Below are 22526 nucleotides of genomic sequence, written 5' to 3' on the forward strand. Positions count from 1 at the left end.
CACAATGAAGACACAAAGCTCAACATGTCTGAAATATAACATGCAAAACATTACTTTTAACAATTATCACTTCATCAGCCTCAAAATAATTAGGCTAGTCTTTATTACATAACGCCGTTTCCTTTAGGAAACTACATTCAATTTAACCATGAAAAAAAAAGATAACGAATTAACATGTAAATATGTTAATAACCCTCTCTTAACACCTCAAAAAATGTAAATATTGTAAAATCTTATGTAAATATGACATAAGACACTCACTGACGTTATATTAAAAGCACCTCTTCCATTCAGTAAAAGAAGCTGTTAAGACTATTTCTGAGGCGAAGTCCGCGTATTTTTCAATATAAGCTCTTTTCAGAATATTTCCGCCTTCCATGAAATCTCAAGATACTACACTCTAAAAAATGCTGGGTTAAATACAAAAAGTAGTAAAGTAGTAACCCAACCACTGGGTCAAAACAACCCAATTGCTGGGTTTGTCCCTATTTTACCCAGCACTGGGTTGTATTTAACCCAGCAATTTTTAGAGTGTACCGGACTCAAACAATGAATGATGACTTTACATTTTTAATCTTTACTTACCATAAACAGTCTTTCACTCGCACTCGCTTCCATCTGAAGACGCTGAGAAAATGGCGGCTTCTCGCACGGAAGACCCATCCATGACCCATCTTCAGTGTTCTGGCTGAGGGAAGGAGGTTCTCGTCCAAGATTTTACAGTGCATGGCCCCGTCCATTTTCCCCTCAATGTAGTGAAGTCGTCCTGTATCCTTAGCAGAAAAACAGCCCCAAAGAATAATGTTTCCACCTCCGTGCTTGACTGTAGGGATGGTGTTCTTGGGGTCATAGTGTAGTTCGGGGCTGATCCATCACCTTTCTCATGATCATCCTTACCCCATGAGGCGAGATCTTGCACGGAGCTCCAGACCAATGCCAATTGATGGTTGTTTTGTATTTCTTCCATTTCCTAATAAATCACACCAACAGATGTCTCCTTCTCACCAAGCTTCTTGCTGATGGTCTTGTAGCCCATTCAAGCCTTGTGCAGATCTACAATCTTGTCTCTGACATCCTTTGACAGCTCTTTGGTCTTGCCCATGGTGGTGGGAGAGGTTGGAATGGAAGATACAGATTGTGTGGACAGGTGTCTTATACACCTAACGAGCTGACATTAGGAGTAACTTCTTAAAATGTGGGAGGACTAATCTGTGTTCCACATAACCAATCTGTGGGAGCCAGAATTCTTGTTGGTTGGTAGGGGATCAAATACTTATTTCACTCACTGAAATGCAAATCAATTTCTAACCTTTATATAATGTGTTTTTTCTGGATTTTTTGGTTGATATTCTGTGTCTATCCATTAAAATAAACCTACCATAAAAATTACAGACCCTTCATTTCTTTGTAAGTGGGCAAACTTACAAAAGCAGCAGGGGATCAAATAAATATTTTCCCCACTGTATATAGTAGGCGAAAAACAGTATGTGAGGTGAGTAGTATTTCCGCATTTATAGTATTCTAAAAACAGTAAGCGAAATGTACCCGGGTACCTACTTCTTCCGGCCGGATTCTGAAGTGCACATTCGATGGACACTTTACTATCCCATGAGGCCACGGGAGAGGATTTATGAAAGGCAGTGAAGCGACGCAACTGACGCTGGTAGGACATGTGACAGTAACAACGTAGAGGATGAATTTCATTCAAACTACCCATATTCATACTATATAGAACATACTTTTTTAACGGTCATGAAGTAAATTAAAATTCAAATGAAGTACCTTCTCAGACAGTATGCAATTTCGGACGCACCGATAGTGTTTCTTTAGAAAATTACATCAGCTACTCGCCTGACATATTAATGCAGTATTTTTTTAGCCATTTTCGTGTATACATGTAAACAGGGATCGTTTTGACAACATTATCATTTTTAGGCTATGTGAAACTTTTCAAAAACGCATAGGAAAAACTTTTCCATTTTTAGTACAATGTTGTTATGTAAGCGTAACCTAAAACTAAAACCATAAAACACATTTTTGTTACTTGAAAGAAAATATTTAAAAAAAATACATATGTTATTTCAGCTAGTTGCAACATTAGGTTTAAGTTGAGTACTAAAATAACTAAAACTAATAAATAAAAATTAATTAAAAAATATATAAAAATAAAATCTAATCCAACATTAAAAAAAAAACTATAACAGTATATTAATTATATTAAAATAACACTGCCATAAGGCCCTTATGTTCATTTGTTAAATATTTCGTCAAATTTCATATTTCTTGAATATGAGTGTAGTGTTCTTGTTTTACCGTTCCATTATACACATTTTCCTTCAAAATAAGTGTATAAAAAGCAGATCTAATTTAATCTAATATAATTTTATCAATTTACAGCACAGTAAAGACTTTATAGATGGAATAAAACATATACAAACCTTTATTTCACAGAAGACGTGCACCAGTTCGGTGGCACTAAGAACCGCTCTCTCCTGAAGAGAACGCAAAAAGCTCTGACTATAACCCAACAGCTGGTTTGAAGTAACCACGTGCTGGGTTGTTTCGTTGGAGGAAGGGGAAGGGGCGTGTAGTTTCAGCTGTCAGTGAGATTGACCCAGCCACTAACCCATTGACTGGGTAAAACAAAAACTACCCAGCACTGGAAAAAACAACCCAACATATGACCAAACAGGCTCAACCCTGCAGTTCGATAGAAAAATATAACCCAGCATTTTTTAGTGTATAAAGTGTTACCCATGCATGTTTAACAGACCCTTTTCTTTCCCCCGAACTAAATTTGGCATCATTGAATTAGGCCTGTTAGCACTGAGAGTGTGAATATATTAAAGCTAGACAGTGGTATTTGAGAATAAGTGTTCCTCGTATAACCATGCTAAAGATACTGTTCCTACCACATTCACACAATTGCAGTTCTATCCAATTTGTCTGAATTATGGCCCATTTGGCGGAACAGCCACTATGTGCTAACCTATTTCAAACAGATGTCTCTCTGTCCCAGATTTAATGAGACCTCACACAGATAAGGAGCACTTATTCTCATTTTTCAGCATAATGTAACAGCCAACATCAAATCACATTTAATAGTTTATCCTAGAAAAGTGAAACAGGGCTTGCTGTTTTGAAGATTTCTAAATAAAGCAACAGTGACCTTAACTTCAGAGTTCTGTTGGACCGAATGTGATTTGACTAGACAGTAGCCATCACGTAACATAGGTGAGGACCTCAAAGGACATTGACAAAAATAGAAGAGAAAGAACCGTAGGTGGGCTGTAGCCTGGCGTTACCCTGCAACTGTCATGGCAAAGCGTGAAACAGGGTGTAAATGAAGGTAATGTCTCTGGGGCAGACACACCTTGCTAAAACAGGAGCTAAACCCTCACTCTCACAAACCCCTAGGAGACATGTTCTTTTGGTGGATGATACCACACTGAAAAAAAGCTTAATTCAACCCACACTCTTAAAAATAAAGCTTCTAAAAGGAGGTTTTTACATAGATGCCATAGAAGAACCATCAAAACCAAACGTACACAATTGTCATTGTAGAGGGACGTTTTAATAACCTGAAGAATCTTTTTCCACTAATATACTCTTTAAAATAAAGGTTCCAAAATGGGGTTTCGCAGTAATTCATTAGAAGAACCATTTGAGTTCCCCAATTAATCTTTCGTTAACATTTCTTAAAATAACCTCTTTTTTTCATAATGTGAAGAACATTTTAATAATCTAAAGAACCTTTTTCCACTATAAAGAACCTTTTGCACAAAGGAATTGCTGAAGGTTCTTCATGGAGCCTTCGAATGCAATAAAAAAAACTGTATTTGTAAGAGTGTAGTTAAGTGGCCTCCTAGCCTGGCCAAGCTGGTCTGTTTTGATGTTTTTTTGCAGAATTTTAAGCACTTTTAAGATATTCTGTCTTAGAAATCAGCTTGGCCAGGTTTAGGAGACCAGTTTAAACCAGCTAAGACCAGCAAACCAACTCAGACTGGTATGAGCTGACCAACATTTACATTTAATCATTCAGCAGATGTTTTCATCCAAAGCGACTTGACAAATGAGGAACATCACAAGCAATTTATTATGCATGAGTCAACATATTGTCTGTAAGCTTTGCTGGAGAACTTTGATGGTTAAATATTTTAGGCTCTCAAGGTTAAATATTTCCCTTGTCTATTCCCGAACATGGAAAGCAAAAGTAATTTACGGTTGGCAAAAGCAACTGCATTAATTTTTAAAATGGACAAGCCAAAGAGCCGGGAATTCAAAAATAGCAAGAGTGAGGGTAGAAGATCAGATGGCATAGCACACTGAAAGTGGGTAGAGGAGTCTCAGCGGGAAACCTGACATCGCACTGAGCTCCATCCGACAGTAACACCACAGGGAGCTTCACATGTTCTACTGAGCATTAGGGTGTGGTGCACTTTTCGTGAGATGAGTTATCTGTGAGGGAACCCTCAAAATCAATGTGTCAGTTTTCACATTATTTATATATATATTTCATTGATTACCACAAAATATTTTTAATAAAACCAATTATTATTTTTAGAATTAAGATATGTATGATTATTTACAGATTATTTTATTTTATTCTATTTTATTTGTTTATTTATTTTCGTTTAACATTGTGATTATGCTGTCCTGCTATGAACTGTATTTCCAGCAGTGTATATTAACTAAACAAACTAAAATTCAGCATTTGGGAGTTTCATTCCAGGCCATTAGCATCCTATTTAAATCTGAGACAGGACCCACAACCATGAAATTACTCCGAGCACAGAAACTCAGATCCCAACATCAAAGACAAATTGAGAATATTAAATTGGCAAACCCTCACAAAAAGGGAAGGAGAAAGTTAGCCATGTTTTTATTTCACTCGGCATCTCTTGAAGATTTTATAAGGATGAGACATCATCAGAGTATCTTTTAGTTAGCAAACTCCCTGTAGCTCCATTTGTGCTGCATGGCTGCATAGAACATGAACTGGCTTCTCCCTGCCTAGATAGATTTGTCAGTGCATTTTATAAATAGCATGGCACGTGTTCTCATCCAGTGCAAGGAAATGAAGAATAAGCCTCAAGCATCCAGTGCATCACTAAAATATTCCCATTTTGAGAGAATTCGGATTGTTTAGACACACTGCAATTAGAATATGTTTCATAATTTCTGCGAGGCCTCACTAGAAATGGCATGATGCGCTTAAAATGCATTTGCTCTATTTTAGTGAATCCTATTAGCAACATGCAGCTTCTAAATAACATAAAATACTCGTTTAACCTCAGATTTAAAACAATTTTTATTTATTTTTGGAAAATTGACCCCTTCTTAACTATTCTGAGAGCTTTAGTCATATTATCAAACCACCTTTTATGACAAGAACTTCAATACCAAAGCTGACTTTAATAAGCAAGTGTGCAGATTAAATTGGAATATACCTTCTCTTTAAAATCCATGGTAGACATACCTCCCTAGGCTTTTCTGATTCCAATCAAAGGAATAACACAGTTCTGTTATTTATACATTGCTCATGCATTACTCGTGCCTGTTAGTGTCTGTGGAGCAATTTATGATCCTTCAGAAAAAGAAGAAATGGTCAATTTCATGCAGTGTTCCCAGTTAAAAATAACTAAATGTGAAAGCAATAGGTTGCATCAGCCTAGTATAGCTTGAAATGGTAAGAGAGTGATGGGGTTTTTTTTGGGGGGGGGGTTAAATTTAAAGAACTTAAAATGCCTGGAACTGCAGGTGCAATAACAAGCAAAATAACGTGAGTCTTATGTTGGTCCAAATGGTTTATATTGCATCAAGGGAAAAAGTGGCATCTGGCATGCTAGTAATTGTGAACCCTGGGAATAGTGATTAACAAAATATGCTCACTGAGGAGTGGTATATATACGTGTAAATCTTTTTCATTTTCACAGGCAAATCAGCTCTTCACTTGGTCCTACAGTACAACTGACTGGACGAAACGGCATTGCAAGGACATTCAGTGAGTATCCATTTATCTTGTCATCTATGTATCTCTCTTTCTCTCGCTGTCTGTCGCTCTCTGTCTCTCGGTCCTGATTGATTCTTCTGTGATGCAAATATACAAGCAGAATCCATGATAATGCCTTATTTGAGGGCCAGGTGCGCTGCTGCATTTCAATGATTCACATTTTGAAGGAATATTCATGTTTACAATATGGTGAATCCACATCTCTAGATAATTACTGAACATTGCAATGGTGTGTTGTATAATGCAGGCTCATGGTAACATCTGTGAGCATCACTACAATCTAATCAAACAGGCTATTATGCACACCTGAGTTGTTATTATTATCAGTAATTTGGTACGTTCTAAAAATAACTCATCGCTGGTCTCTTATGAATACACTAATGTCATTGACAGCTGCTAATCTCTTGTTGTTTTAAGATTGCTTTTGTCTTTGTTTTTCTTTCCTTTTTGTCAGGGCCATGAAAACTAGACTAGGGTGCCTGTCTAACAAATCAGACTCATGCAGCGATTTTTCAGAATTCCTGCCTCCTGCTCAGGAGAGATCCACAAGATACTTGAAGTGAGTAATTTGTTGTTGTTTTTTAAAAGAAAGGAAAAGCATTCATTGGCTGTCTTATAACTGTAGCTGATCATGTTTGGCTGTCTCAGGTTATCCACGGATGAAGTGACCAGATGGGCAGATTCATTTGACGCTCTGCTGTCCAATAAATGTAAGTCACTTTACACATGATTATGTGTTTGTGTCTGAATTATGGAGCACATTTGGGTTATTGTTCAATTAGGGACACTTTTGACTACTTTAAATTAAATTTCACCTAGACACATATCATCTATGTTGAAATATGTATCACATGTAACTATTCAATAATAACATTTAAAATTGTATATAAATGTTAATTCTTAAATAAAGCAATTATCACATTATCACATTTTTATTATCACATATTATGTAAAAATCTTAAAACTATTTTTTTTTTTTTTATTAAAAACATTTTGGAAACAAGTGCAAAGTAAAATGTCCTTTTTAAAAGCGTACTTATTAAGTGTGTTAAGAAACTATCATGAAAGAGTACTCTCTTTGAATACACTTAAGTGGTCTTTTATTTTATTAATGTTATACTATATGCAAGTACAGTTAAATATGCTTTACTAAAGTATTTTTACTAAGTATCTTTACTAAGTCCACATTCAACACAATTAAGCGCACTTCTTTATCACAAGTGTTGCCAGGGTGTTGCTATGTGACCGCAACAATTATGTATTCTTTTGAGTATACTTCAGTGGCCTTTAATTAAAATGTTTCCCCTTAAATTCACCCTAAGGTAAAGATTAAAAATTTTCCCTAATTCGGAAATCACAGATTTACATTGATGCTTATTGTAATCTAAATAGGAACACATTATATAGATTTTAACGCTGTTCACCAACCACACTCCAGTACATTCTTACAGCAGATGTTTGTACTGAAATATTATGAAATGCATTATAATGCTACATGTTGTCCCAGTACTAATAGACTAGCTTAAAACTTTTGTTCTTGGCAAGTCAGTCATTTGCATTTCTACAGAGATGTACTGTAGTTCTGCCATGATATGGTTCACCAGCAACTTATGTAAGAAGCTTTCCATATTAATGTGAAGGACGCCATTTCCCTGTGAGTCACGCGTTTGGCTGTGACTTCTCTTGTCGATTGCTCACAAAAGGACAGGCCTTATTTCCTCAGGCTTAATTCCAGCTTAAATTAAAACTCTCTGTCTGTGTGTGTGTGTGTGTGTGTGTGTGTGTGTGTGTGTTTTCCTGAATCTCACAGCACTGACACTCCAGACGTGCCACAAATAGCCTCTCTTGGTGCTGTTAACAGGACATTTGTTCGTGCTAAAGACTTCTGAAATCTGTCAATAGTAGTTCTAGACAACAAACCATTCAGATGTAATTTATTAGCAGAGCTTGGTAAAGCTGAGAGAAACCCCTAACGCTAGAACTCATCCCACTTGGTTATACCATGAACATGACAAATACCACAAATCATGTGACTTGTTGAGGAGAATTGTTAAGCAAGTGATCATATTTATTTTCACCTGATGGATGATAAAACACTGAAGCAACACACTTACAACTACTCAGTACACCTTAGCAAGTGTGCTTAATTGTATTAAATGTGCACTTGTAGAGTACTTCAAGTCTTAAGAGTATATTTTAAAAAAAATTGTACTTGCAGATAATATTAATGACATTAAAGGCCACTTAAGTGTACTCAGAGAGAGTACACTTTCATGACTGTTTCTTAAAAGTCTTTTAAAAGTATGCTACTTCTTTTTCACAAGAGAACCAAAAACACTCTATTTGTAGCGTATGACATTGAATGCAGCACAACCTATCAGACACATCTTATCACATAATATAACTAACAAAGCACAAAAACTCTTTGTCCCACTGAATCACAAAATTCTGTTGATATAATGATGATGATGATATAATGATAATAATGTTATGTCTTTCACTGACTGTTATGGCTTTGTCTTTCACTGACTGTCAATTAATTACCAGTGTATGCTGGGTAAAATCTCCCCTTCAGGTAGCACGATCTGTAAAAAGCATTTCAGATATTCATAGATATCATGTGATGGCACACAGTGGTGCAGCCGTCATTTGTAGGATTGCAACATGCGGTCTATGTGCTGTGTTGTGGGCTGTGATAACAGCAAATCACAATGGATTATTTACCAGGAGATGTGGATGTATGGGATCATTTTGGTTAAATATTTCTAGTAAGCATCAATGCGTATTTACATTTTAGTATTTTACTTAGCAGGCACTCATCAGCTCATAAAGGAACTAGCAATAGTTAAATTAACGTGTGATACTTCAGCGAACACGGCTTTATTGCTTTGCCCGAACACTTTCGGTGTGCTTACGCTAATACATGAACGAGATGTTTTTGATCTTTAATCTAAGTACAGTTATGTGAGCTAGAGTGTTTACACGGCACTAAACTTTGACGAGCAACACTCCGATCCGCAAACAAACAGATGAGGAAGAAGAGGAGGATGATGACGGTCCAGTGTATACAAGGTTTGTATTTTAAGTTTCCACATTCTTATTTTTATGAATTCAATTCTAGAAAGGAAAACTTGTTTTTATTTCATATAACATGAAGGATGTTAAAGTGGAGAGGATTTGTTTGTAGTATTAGTATAGTAATTCCATAGAAGATTGTTGTTTTTAAATATCCTCCGTTAACTAAATACATAAGCTAGTTTCAGTGATTTTTAATAATGAGAATGTACTGCAATCATATTAATATGCATCAGTAGTTCTGAGACTATCTGCAATAGCTCTGTCTTGCTTTTACATTTGCTAAATGTAAGCAGACTTAAGTACAGATGCTCACCTCTGCCAAAACACATGTAAATGACTACAACACAAAACACAGAATCACAGTTTATCACTTCTGTTACTTCCTTAGTTGCTTCTTTACTCAGCATCTAAAGACACACAGGAATAACTTATTGTTTCTCTTAACATGCCACAAATTGCCTTTAATATTTCTGTGTGTTGTAATATTCAAGAGAAGTGTTATCATCGCTGAAGAAATGGCAGATGTTAATCCTCAGCCACCTGTGAACACCGTGCAGTGCTTGGAGTCCAAGACAGTGGACATCATCCTTATTATACTTCTCTGACTGGACTAGAGTAAGTTCAAGTAAATGTCTGCATTGACCATTATACCATGTAATATTCTGCAACAACTGGGGGAATATTAACTGAAGAGACTAATTGACCAACAGGAAGCTATTGATCTGCTGAATGTGTATTTTTCAAGCATTTTATTGCAGCATTCACTGTTATTTTTTTGCACAGTGATAGCTAGTGAAAAGTGTTTCTACTAATTTACTTAAAAGTATAGTTAATCCAGAATTCTGTCATCATTTGCATTATTACATAATTGCCCCCTCATGTTTTTCAAACCCCTGACTTTTGTTTTTCAGCAGAACTCAAAAGAAGATACTATGAAGAATGCAGGTAATCAAAACCAATTTTTGGGTGATCTATCTCTAGTTAGGATACACACTTTATATATTAATCATGCGGGGCACAGCTACTTAATGTGCTATCATTGTAAATAGTCCGTCAAAAAACATGTACATTACTACAATATATACAATTTCATTCAGTTTGGTGCATTAAGTTAGACCTTTAGTAATAGATACTTGTATATTATTTGCTCTTTACAGGTGCAGAAATGAAAGCTCCCAAGCAAAGAACCCACCAGATTAAGATGTGGAAAGACGTTTCACAATGACCACAACTCCTGATAAAAGATTTGAAAAATGAGCAACAACCAAGGAACAGTAATCACTAATTCACTCAAAAATTATCCCTAGGTAATGATTTAAATTATTTTCCAAGTACAAAATGTGTTTAATTCCAAAACTTTGCCATTTACCAATGTGTTGTTCAAAACACTTTTTAAGTTTTTAATGTTTTAACCTTTACTTATTACATTTTACAATCCAATTATAAGTAAATGCATTGGTAATTTGTAAAATGTGTTAAATATTTTATCTACACTTATTGTATAACTGCTGTTTTTTTACTGTAATTGCATGGTTTTGTAAATAAATTGTTGTGTAAATAAATTTTCCTCATGCAAGCTTGATCAAGCGAGTTAATGGATTTTAAAATTGCATTCATAATAATGAGATGTTTACAGATTTAAGCAGTGGCGGCTCGTCGGGGGAGGCAGGGGAGGCACAGCTTCCCCAAAATTTTTAGGTGAAAATGGGAGGAGGACGATTTAATGTTAATAAAATTCACAATTCATTTCAGTTCATGTCTCAGAACGTGTATTTTTTGTTTGTAATTTCTCAGTTGTAATACCATAACATGTTACTGAAGTTGGAAAGCTCCACTTTTCTATCGCGAATGTGCCGAATCTGCTGATGTAATTACAACCGCTAATGATAGAGAAGAGGAGGAGGAGGCCGGGGGAGAGCTGAGCTCTCGTGCCTCCGTTGGTAAAAAAAAAATTAGCCAATCACCATCGAGTGTTCAGTTTCAGCACTGAAGAGTGTTGAGAAAAGAAACCTTGTAGAGGAGGCTAGCCTCCCTTCTGATATCAACCAATCATCATAGAGGCATAACTTACGTGATATTAGTTTGAACATCTCCAGCTGCGCTGATAATGTACTGTAAAGTAATTATGATGAGTAGCGATATTGAATATTTGATCGCCAAGCGATTTACCAAGCTGTCATTCAAACAGTATATATACAAATTAAAAATAAAGGGAGAACACGCCTAAGCTGGATATAGGCTAACTTTACAGCAGTCGGCTCTTTTAACACAGACTTTTAAGAAGGGATGGATGTTTGCTTCAAGTGATAGGCCAGGTAAGTGAAATTATATTATCTTGCTGTATGTATGTCGGTTTCCTTATGTTTTCTGACTAAAAGCAACCAAAAAGCCATTTTAAAGTGGTTAAACAAATAATAATAATAATCGGCAGGGATCCCAGACCAATACAATTAGTGTGCCTCCTCTATTTTAAAACCCACGAGCCGCCACTGGATTTAAGTCATGTTATTTATGCATTATAATCTGTATAATTAAAATGAAAGTAAACGTTTTGGCTAGGTATCAATTTTAAATAAAGTATTAATGAACAGTAGATATCGAAATTAAACTGGGCCACGTCTTACGCGCTGTGCACATTAGCGACGGACTGATTCCGGCTTGGATGCGGCAGTGACGGCATGTTAACGGCTGTCTCCGGCAGGTGAGAATTTAACTGAAACTGGCCCAAGTGTATTTTACTATCTGGGTCACCGGTGTATGGAGAGGGATTGTGGATGAGGTAGATGTAAATATCAGCAAACATCAAATTTTTTCAAGTTTTTACTAGACTTCAATGGAGTCAACAGTTCGCTTGACAGTAAATAAGGATTTTTAATCCTAAAGTATCTGTTTTCTTTCAATAACGTTGTTTTTCATCAGTGGTGAAGTGTGCTATTTTGGTTTAAGATCACAAAAGAGAGGCTACGCAAAGGTTCTAAAGATGGTGGCCACAACAAAAAAGTCACGTGCCTGAAACCCATGAATAAATGCCTTCCTGTGTCCAATAAAGCCGGATACATGCTTAGCAGAAAATCTGTTTTAAAAGGAAAAGATAAATAAATAAATAAAACAATGACCACGCTAAAGGAGAACATTTTGTTCCCTTGCAAGCAGGAGAACATTTTGCCTCTGCACTGCCTCTTGATTGTCCTTTCATTGAATTTCCTGAGAAGCACTATTGTCTCATTTACCCACCCTGCTGTTTATATAGACCATAACTGTATCCAAGAGAAGTCTACCTTACACACACAAAAAAAAGACCATATGATGATCATAAAATATGTTTAATAGAACCAAGGCTCATTGGAAAAACATGCCTGTGGCGACATTTCTGCAAAATGCATCATATATATGCTGCATCTTGTACATTTCATGACACTTTCAAAGTGAAATGTGCAGAGAGTGGTGCTAAAAGCTTGTTCAGTTTTATCTGGAACAGATTAATGTGAATCTGTCAATGTTTCATTACATTGGTTGTTGTATCACGCCAGTTCAGAAATAAAATGTCAGGTGAGTGGTGCTAAAAGGCTAATGGTCTATTGTGTTTGAAAGTAATGTACCATCTACTCTAAACCCTACCCTAAACCTAACCAATAGTGTTAACCCTAAAACAGCATGCTGCATGTATGACATGTCTTAAGTGTCCTAAATTTGACGCACATAAAATTCTTGTATTTTTACATTTCTGAACTGTCTCGTCTTCATTCTCAGGGGTGGGCAATTCCACCCCATGAGGTCCACTGTCCTGCACGGATTAGCTCCATCCCTAAACAATCATATAATGTAATTTATGTAACAACATATAATTTGTATGTAATCCTAAAGACTTTTGTTAGATTTTGCAGATTTGTTTGATAGGGTTGGAGCTAAACACTGCAGAATGGTAGCCCCCCAGGAGCAGGGTTGGAAACCCCTGTTCTACCATAAAATGAGCTGTGTGAAGCCCTGCAAGAAAAATAAATCTAGTTAAAAATGCAAATACGTAGTCAACTAAATGTAATATTATCAGTTTTAATATTAAAAAACTGATTTTTAAACTGATTTTTAACCAGGGGATACGCATATTTCAAAATGCGATAAAAAACAACACAAACAACATGACTTTATTTTCTTTTTCAACATTTCAAGACAATGTCCACAATTAATACTAACAGTTGTATTGCATTTTTAATTTTTTTTTTGCTAAAAATGTAAGATTAATATATGCCTACTTTCTACATTTTCTGAATGTCCAGCCCCATGTGTGTACATGTTGACTTTAGGTCAAACTGACAAAACAAGTACAGAAAATTTGAACCAAGTCCTGTGACCCCCATACTCCAAACAACCTCAACTATGATTATGATGACAGTATTGGATGAAAAATTCTTCCTCGTGCCTCCTACAAGAGACTAAAGAATATGTATCCTGTGGTACACGTTGCCTGTATAAGGGTTAACAAAAGCAAACATGAGATAAAAATGCATTTGCAGAAGCAACCATGGCATTTTAGTTTGCTTCTACCAGTCTTCAAGCTCATTTATTATGAGAGTGCAATGCTGTACCAGGTGAGCTACAAAGCAAGTTTACAACGTCAGAAAAGCCATGCATACGAAGCTGGTTATGTGATGCAAATGTCATATCTATTAGCTACACATCATGCTCTACTGTAAAATGTTTTGAGGTCATAACATTGTGTGTGCAAGGAACCACACAAAAATAAGTCAATAATCTGTCCTTCTAATCATTGTGTAATAAATTAAAGTTGTTGCTGCCACCAGTGTTAATTTCAGCTGCAACCTGCAGTAATTTATATTTATAGGTACGGTTTTGTAGTTTTGTCACAAAGTACCGTAGATAGAGGCACGGTTTTCCTGTGTTTCTGTAATCTCTCATTTGAAACACGTCACAAAAGTGACAAAGGAAGGAAATGTTTTTGATGAATGAAGCAACTAGCTTGGTGTCTTTGGGAAGCATTTCCTGTATCCGGTATGGCTTAGATATGGCATTAGACTTGACAAAGATATATTGGTTTTAATATAGTAAGATGTTTATCCATAATCTTATTCGTCTTTATTTCATAGATGGTTTGGCAGCCTTCAGAACCTTCCTCAAATCAGAGTTCAGTGATGAAAACATCGAGTTCTGGTTGGCTTGTGAGGACTATAAAAAGAGCAAATCCCCTGCTAAGATGATGTCTAAGGCCAATAAGATCTACAAGGAATTTATTGACGTTCATGCACCCAGGGAGGTATGTCAACTGCTTCTATAAAACCATAGCAACTACACCTGAACATATAGTACTCTTGTGGGTACTGTATGCTCATTACTGCTTGAGAGGAATTTGTTTGAATCACCAGAGCTATACATAATGCTGTTAACTAACATAATTACAGAGTATATTAAAAATAATTCAATCAGTAAGTATGTGACGTTTCCAGACATTACAGCCAGTCATAACTTGAAAGATTGTGCTGTCTTTCCCAGCATTTGTTTTTAAATAAAATCATGGCGAAATAAGTTGGTAGCTAAACATTTTCCAAAAAGTATCATTGTGACACATCACTGACCCTAAAGTTTAGAATGGTAGCATGTGCTAGTTTAGGGTCAAGAAATGAATAGTTGTATTCAGTAAGGACATATCAAATTGATCAAAGTAAACAGTAACGACATTTATAAAAAATACTTTTTCAAATAAATACTGTTTTTTTTAACTTTCTGTTTAACAAAGAATCCTTAAATACAGTCGACACCGATTCCACACAAATACAGCGCAACTGTTTTCAGCATTGATTACAAATAGAATGATTTCTGAAGGATTATGTGACACTGAAGACTGGAGTAATGGTTGACGAAAATTTAGCTTTGTCATTGCAAGAATAAATTACATTGTAAATTAAATAGAAAACTGTTATCTTAAATTGTAACATTTCACAATATTAATGTTTTTACTTATGGTAGTGTGTATATGCACTATTAAAATCAACATTATTAAAACTGTACAGTTTTATAATATAAACTAAACATTTTATATAATTTTACTGTTTTTTTTAATTGCTTATATAATGCACTTCCGAGTTTGAGACCTGTGCTATAAAGACTTTTCTCCCTCAGAGTTTGTACTTTAGCACCACCTACGCTCACTTCAGTTCTTCCCTGTCTTCAAACCTGAAGATCATCTTCTTGTTCAGCATGACCTTCAGATACTTTTTGATTCACTGCTTGTTTTTTGGGGAGCACAGTCCTGTCCTTAAGCATCCTGACTGTGGGTCACAGAAAATACAAAAAACTCCTTTAAGATGGGACGTACCTACCAAATGTAATAATCCTGGTCTCTTTGCTCAGACAAACCACAAACTGAATAAAATCTGTGACAGTTCAGAAGAGTGAAATATGATCACCAGAGATGATAGTTTCTGTGTGAAGTTCAGTGACCATTTATTTTCTCTCTATTTTGGCTTTGCTTTACATTTGTTTGATTCTAAGAAGTGATACAGAGCAATTGTACAGAATTTAATATTTTCTAACTTTTATATCTCTGAAGGTTAACATAGACCACAGGACCAGAGAGGAAACCAAACAGAGGCTTCTGGAACCAACTCCCAACAGTCTCAGTGAAGTCCAAGCTAAAGTGTACAGCCTCATGGAGAAAGACTCCTATCCTCGGTTTATAAGATCAAAGATCTATCAGGACTTACTGAACAGGACACAGATATACTGTCAGAGGAAATCTGTTTAAAAGTGAATGTCTATTTGCTTGCCTGGTTAGAGGATACTGAGATAATAAAGCAGACTTTAATTGTAATGTATAGCACAGTCTGTGTGTTTACAAAATAATTTGATGAGAATAATCAAATAAAAAAGGTCAAAAGTCGAACTAGTTCCTTGCTAGTTCGTGCATCTAAACTTAAACATGACCCTGTACTGTGCTTCTCTGCCCAGTTCTATTTGTGAAATGTGGCTATATTCTCTCCCTTCAATTGTGATAGAATGGTCGATGTTTCTTCTGAATGCTGGCAAGCATGTAATGTAAATCAGTCTCTGCATGGGTAATATGTAAGAGTAGAGTATGATAATTTATTTTTCTTATCTTCAATGTAACTTGTAACACTGATATGTTTCGATAAAACAGCTAAAGACATGCCTGCTGTGTTACTGCATGCAGCCTCTGACTTCGAACATCTCAATGATTCTTTTTCCTTAAAATCTAAATCTAAAAATACTTCAATCCCACACACATACGCACACTGAATATATTTTTTCTCTGAAGAAGTGATATTTTTAATGTAACGTTTATGTTTATTTTGTTGTTTATTAATTTATTTTATTTAAGCTTATTCTTTCACATGTTGATGTTCTGATGGTTTACAATGACATGTTCTTGTGATGATACTAGATCAAGTAAAGCATGTCACTTCGAACAGTGTTGGTTTGTGTTTTTTGGGGGGGGGTTTTGGCTGAAAATATCATATGTTTTGTCTGTTTGAATGTTTGTCAAGCTTCAGTCCTTGAGTTGTCTGGAAAATGTAATAAAGCAAATGAAATATACAAACTGATTTTAATTCACTCCATAAAGAAGATTTTGTTTTGTTTTGCAGTAGCATGCAGTAGGTTCAAATGTTCAAAGTTCACATTCACAATGGAACAAAAGAAAAAGTGCTGGACTTGCTTTGAGGGAGATAATGTAGAGAGAAAGCGAAATAAGTGTAATTTATTTTACGTTTATTTTACTATCAGTACTGTAAAAGGTGCAATGTTAAAGAAATAGTTTACCCAAAAATAAAAATTTGCTGATAATTTACTCATCTTCAGGTCATCCAAGATCCTCTGCAGTGAATGGGTGCCGTCAGAATGAGAGTCCAAACAGCTGATAAAAACATCACAATAATCCACAAGTAATCCACAAGACTCCAGTCCATCAATTAATGTCTTGTGAAGTGAAAAGCTGTGTGTAAGAAACAAATCCATCATTAAGGCATTTTACCTGTAAACCATTGCTTCTGGCTAAAATACGAGTCCATAATCCATACACTCTAAAAAATGCTGGGTTAAATATAACCCAGCGCTGGGTTAAAAAGGGACAAACCCAGCTATTGGGTTGTTTTGACCCAGCAGTTGGGTTCATAACAACCCAATAGCTGGGTTTGTCCCTTTTTAGCCCAGCATTTTTTAGAGTGTAATAACATGCTGTGTCCTCTCACATCAAAATCTACTGACATATTGGTTTAAACAAGACAACTTTTTCACTGGAGAAAGCAATAGATAGAGGACTTGAAGAAATGAAACATCCTAATGAGGAATTTGTTTATTACAAACACAGCTTTTTGCTTCACAAGGCGTTAATTGAGGGATTGGAGTCATGTCAGTTACTTGTGGATTATTATGATGCTTTTATCTGCTGTTTGGACTCTAATTCTGACGGCCCCCATTTACTGCAGAGGATCCATTGGTAATCAAGTGGTGTAATCCTAAATTTCTCCAAATCTGTTACGATAATACGGCCTAAGGGTGAGTCAATTGTCAGAAAATTTCCATTTTTGGGTGAAAGTTTAAATTGAGTAGCCTACTTAAATTACTGAGGTAATTTGTAAGATACTCAAGAATAGAAATCCATTCAGAAATTAAACATACATGTTCCTTCTTTTTACAGTGACACATAATAGAATACTCCAGAATAATTATGTACAAATGACCACAGACAGACTGCAAATGTTATAATATCCCTTCAGCACACAGATGTGATGCCCTTGGCTCATTTGTTTTCTTCCAAGGACTATAGCCCAGTTGGAATAATTAGATCTTCCACCCCTTCAGATCAGTGCTCCCTGGACAGTTTAAGACAGAGAGAACATCTGCCAGCCTGGGGCAAAGTCCTCCCTGGAGGCATTGCAAATAGATTCACGAGTCACAGACACATGCCTCCCTATCAAATCTATGTTATCATGAGAGAATGAGGAAAACCATTCAGGTGGGACCTCAGGTTAATTACAGTCTCTTCTCTTTGTTTAAGAATTCCAGAGTTCAAAGTTCCAAAATGAACTTTCTAAATATCACTATTACAGCTGAATGCATTCGGTGGTGCTGATGTGGAGGTCATGAGAAGTGATAACCTGGGATTTTGGTGCAGCCAGGGATGGCAATATTTGATTCTTATTGGTATATTCAAATTCTGTTAGATGCTTCTCACCAGTTGAGCATCTGCTTGCATGATAAATAAAATAAATAAATAAATAAGTGCAGCACTCAAATATCAGTGCATTTTCTCCCTTTTGTTAAGAATTTTACACTGGTTTTTCCTGAATATAAAAATATAAAAACATAAAAAATTGGATATTCTTTCCAGATGAATGCCACTTTTTTATTTAATATTTGAAAATATATTGACATTTATATTAAGAAATTGCATTTATTTGTTAGTTAGCTTTATGTATTTATGATTTATTTATTATTATGGGTTTATCCATCCATCCATTCTCCAAGCTGAAGTTCATTAAATTAAAAGTTGCATTAAGATTGATATTGTTCTGTAAATGTACTTAATGATAGGCCTAAACAAAAACAGTAATCTGATAACTTTCAATTTGCTAAATAAATGCCTAATAAATATTATTGACATATTCTGCTGAATAGCTACAATTATTCATTTAATCCTCAAAATTTGGGTAAAATCAATTTGACAAGGTATTGGTATTGGCAATATAGCTTTGATCATACTTAGTTAAAAGTTATTATTTAAATATTAATTTGAGGATTCGATGTGTAAATAAATTTATGATTACAAATTTTAATGTTAGGTGTTAATCATGATTAATCACAGAAACCTTTAAAAAATTACATCATTTTTCAATTTACAGGTTTATGTGTTTATTTGTTTATTTATTATTTATAGTATTTTTATAAGGATATCATAGGATACTTATTTTGACACCATTATTGGTGATGATGTTTGAGAATAAAATGTGTCATAATGGTTGTTTTTGCTATGAGCAAACAGCTACTAATTTTTGAGCTGTTAAAGTCAAGTAGTTAATTAAATTAATGTAAATGCCCATGCTTAGTATCAATACAAAATTCTGACTAAGATCATTTGCAATTTTATATTAACCAAAGTATTAAATTTAACTCAGATATAAAATCTGAACTGGAGAACTGCTGGAGTAAAATCAGAGTGAATGATACGGAGTTTATACAATAAATTATTCTCCAATGTGATGTATATATCAAGACCAACAGCTGATATTTTCTGCCAACATCATTTGTACTACTTAAAATGAGAATCAACTGAGTATTACACAGTTTCAGTATTAAACTGTTCTAATACTATAAGTGTACTTTAAGTATTTTGTGAATGTTAGTCATGCAATACTCAAGGTTTTCAAAACAGTAATGCCAGGAAACATTACAGGCCTGGCCTTTACCATTAAAAAGCTGATGTAGGTGGATTCCCGGACAAAATCCCCACTCATTGAGTCTCAGGGCTAATTTATAGCACTTCAGGAGCATTAGAGCTGACAGCTACCTCAAGCGAGAGATTTGCACAACACTGTGAGAGTGTGTTGTTTTTCCCCCGTACTGCCTGGAAACTAATCGTATCATAACAAGCAAGCTAGAAATATTAGTGGGCTTTTATTTAATGTTCTGGGTGATAATAATATCCATTCATGGCAAATCAATTTTCTAAATTTGTTCTGAGTGCATACATGTCTGTCTATTGTATACAATTTCAAACATTCAAAAACATATTCCTATATTGTCATAAAACTGTTTAATAAATGATGAGAGGGTTAGACATACTGTAATGTAATTACTGGAACTTTTTAATTGTTTTGTTTTCAAGGAGTTTAAAGAGTTTTGTGCCTGATTTGAGCCGAGGATTGAATAATGAAGATCCCTTTTACATTTTTCCAAAAGAATGCTCTAATATCACATTTTAATGATTACATTCATAATACATGATTGATATATCATTATAAATGAGAATTTACATTACATTTTTATGTTTGAAAGAGTATCAGAATATCTAAAGCAACTTACATTGCATTCAAAAAGTACATTTTGTCAGTTCACTTATTGCCTGGGAATTGATCTTGGCTATATTTATGCATTATGATCTACATGTTGAGCTTTTGCCATATTTAAAGAATACCTTTCAAACATAAAATCTGATTCTAAATATTCATAAAAACTATAATCATATCTCAATGAGAGTAAAATAACACTGTCTCATACTCCCTTGAGCATACAAAAACTGTTTGGACTTCAATTCATCTCCATTTTGGGATATTATAACAAAACATTGCATACCTCAGGTTAAAATGATGAGCAATGTTTTGCCATCATTAGAACATCTCTAAAATACTTCAAATATTTTAGAATGTCTTTAGAATATTCTCTTCATATTTTACCACTGTTCTGTATATAAACATAGGCATTATTTGTGAAACACAAGCAGGATGAACTTTTGTGTAAATTGTTTGTAAAACCGTTCTGCAGTTATCACAGAAAATTCAGTGCAACAATTGACATGAGCACAAATTTATGAAGGATTTACATAACTTGTGCTTCATAGATTGGCCCGTTTGAAGCGATAGTATCTTTGTTTTGCCTATTAAAACCCATTTATATAGCATTTACAGGGCGGGGGGGTTTGTTTACTTTAATAAATAATCATACTTTAAGAAGTGTGAAGTAAAATGTCATTTAAAATAGAATATGATCATGAGTGATGGAAAAATACAAACTAGGACTAAAAATATGCAACATTGCATAAAACAAGTATCCTTTGTTCAAGGATGAATCATTCTTATCATGATAATTCTGTCATTTGGAGGACACAGAATTCATGGTCTGAAAAAGAAGGCTTACAAATGTGAAACATTTGTTTGCAGCTGCCATTATGGCCTATTTTCCCAGTGTGTTTCTTTAACTCTTATCATGTTCAAATAAATAGAATGGTGCTTTCCATCCTTTCAGAAATCAAAAAGAAATATTCATAATGTGATGAATGTACTTTGATCATTGTGTCGTGTGAAGACTTCTCTTCATTAACATTAAAAGGTTAGTGGTGTCCTGAGGTAAGACTGATTGACTGTGTCACATAAGGTGCTTCCTCTGGATTGCACCTTCTCTATTTCCTGTTCACATGGTGCAGCAGTGGGACACTCACTATCATCTCTATGAAGAGACCCAGCAAAAGGGTTTCATCCTGCTCTACCCATTGGGACATCTCTGTGGTGGTGTAATTGCCCTTATGCGAGGCATATTATCTAGAAAAAAGAAAAAAGAAGCTGAGAACAAGCAGCTTATTTTCCCCTCTGCATGTCTTCCACATCTCTGAAAAATTGCTTCCAGGCATTGGGGTGAAAGTGAATGACATCTATCAGAGTAGACGCAGAGATCTCAAGGCCAACTGATGCTGGAAGTTCCCTTGTCCTCATACAACCAGATTTTTGGTCTTTTATATCCCTAGTGTCATGTTGGGCGACAGAAAGATCTTTGTGTCTACTGGCATCATAAGTTATTGATCCGAAGTGGGATTCCCTCAGGTACTACATCTTTCTGGGATATTAAACCTATTTAAATGTTCCTTGTTCTGTGCACAGCTTGAACAAGTTAGGTACAGCTGTCCTGATTCGGCTTGTGGATCAATGAAGCGAGACGTTTGACTTCACTGGACTTATGATGAAAGGAAAGGAAAGGAAATGTTCTCTATGTTATGTGACTGCATCATGTCACAGCAGCTCAGGACATGTAGCCTGGTTAGGAAAAGGTGTCATGTCTATTGTGCAAACTAAATACAAATTGTGCCTACAGTAGTAGTAGTAGTAGTAGTAGTAATAATAATAATAATAATGTTAAAATTAGTGCTGTCAAACGATTAATCGCGATTAATCGCATCCAAAATAAATGTTTTTGTTTATATATGTGTGTGTACTGTGTATATTTATTATGTATATAATACACATGCATACATGTATATATTTTTTTAAATATTTACATGTATAAATATATTTATATTCATATATAATTTATATTATATATAAATATTTTATATATAAACTAAACTTATTTTTCTTAAATATATACATGCATGTGTGTGTAAATGAATGAATGAGTAATATTGCATGATATTTCATGCAATATCATGCAGTAAGGTACTCTGGCTTATGACTGCTAGTTTAATAAGTAAGTTTACTCACCTGTAGAGTAACAAAAGTAACACATGACTGTCATGCCCATGTTCAGTGAAGTTCACGCTGGAGCCAGAGATCAGCATTTTTTTTTTTTTTTGATTCACAGGTAATACTAGGAAATGGAAATTTAGACATTATTTTTAGTTGTTTGTTGTGTAAGTTCCTTGTTCAGAGCTCATAAATATATATATATATATATATATATATAAACAATTAAACATCTT

At 35.0% G+C, this 22526-nt stretch overlaps 1 protein-coding gene across 1 annotated transcript in view; it reads left to right on the forward strand.

Annotated features, from left to right (window-relative positions):
• LOC107732448 (regulator of G-protein signaling 8-like) overlaps positions 1-16351 on the forward strand; it is a 28278-nt gene extending 11927 nt beyond the window's left edge. The window contains exons 2-6 of the mRNA XM_016543786.1: positions 5937-6004; positions 6468-6572; positions 6662-6723; positions 14194-14360; positions 15654-16351. Coding sequence (XP_016399272.1) covers positions 6472-6572; positions 6662-6723; positions 14194-14360; positions 15654-15848 — 525 coding nt within the window. The 5' untranslated portion in view covers positions 5937-6004; positions 6468-6471 and the 3' untranslated portion in view covers positions 15849-16351. The remainder of the gene's footprint in view (positions 1-5936; positions 6005-6467; positions 6573-6661; positions 6724-14193; positions 14361-15653) is intronic.
• The last annotated feature ends 6175 nt before the right edge of the window (positions 16352-22526 follow it).

This window comes from Sinocyclocheilus rhinocerous, unplaced genomic scaffold (genome assembly GCF_001515625.1).
Source record: "Sinocyclocheilus rhinocerous isolate Xijiao unplaced genomic scaffold, SAMN03320098_v1.1 scaffold1150, whole genome shotgun sequence".
Lineage (NCBI taxonomy): Eukaryota > Metazoa > Chordata > Actinopteri > Cypriniformes > Cyprinidae > Sinocyclocheilus > Sinocyclocheilus rhinocerous.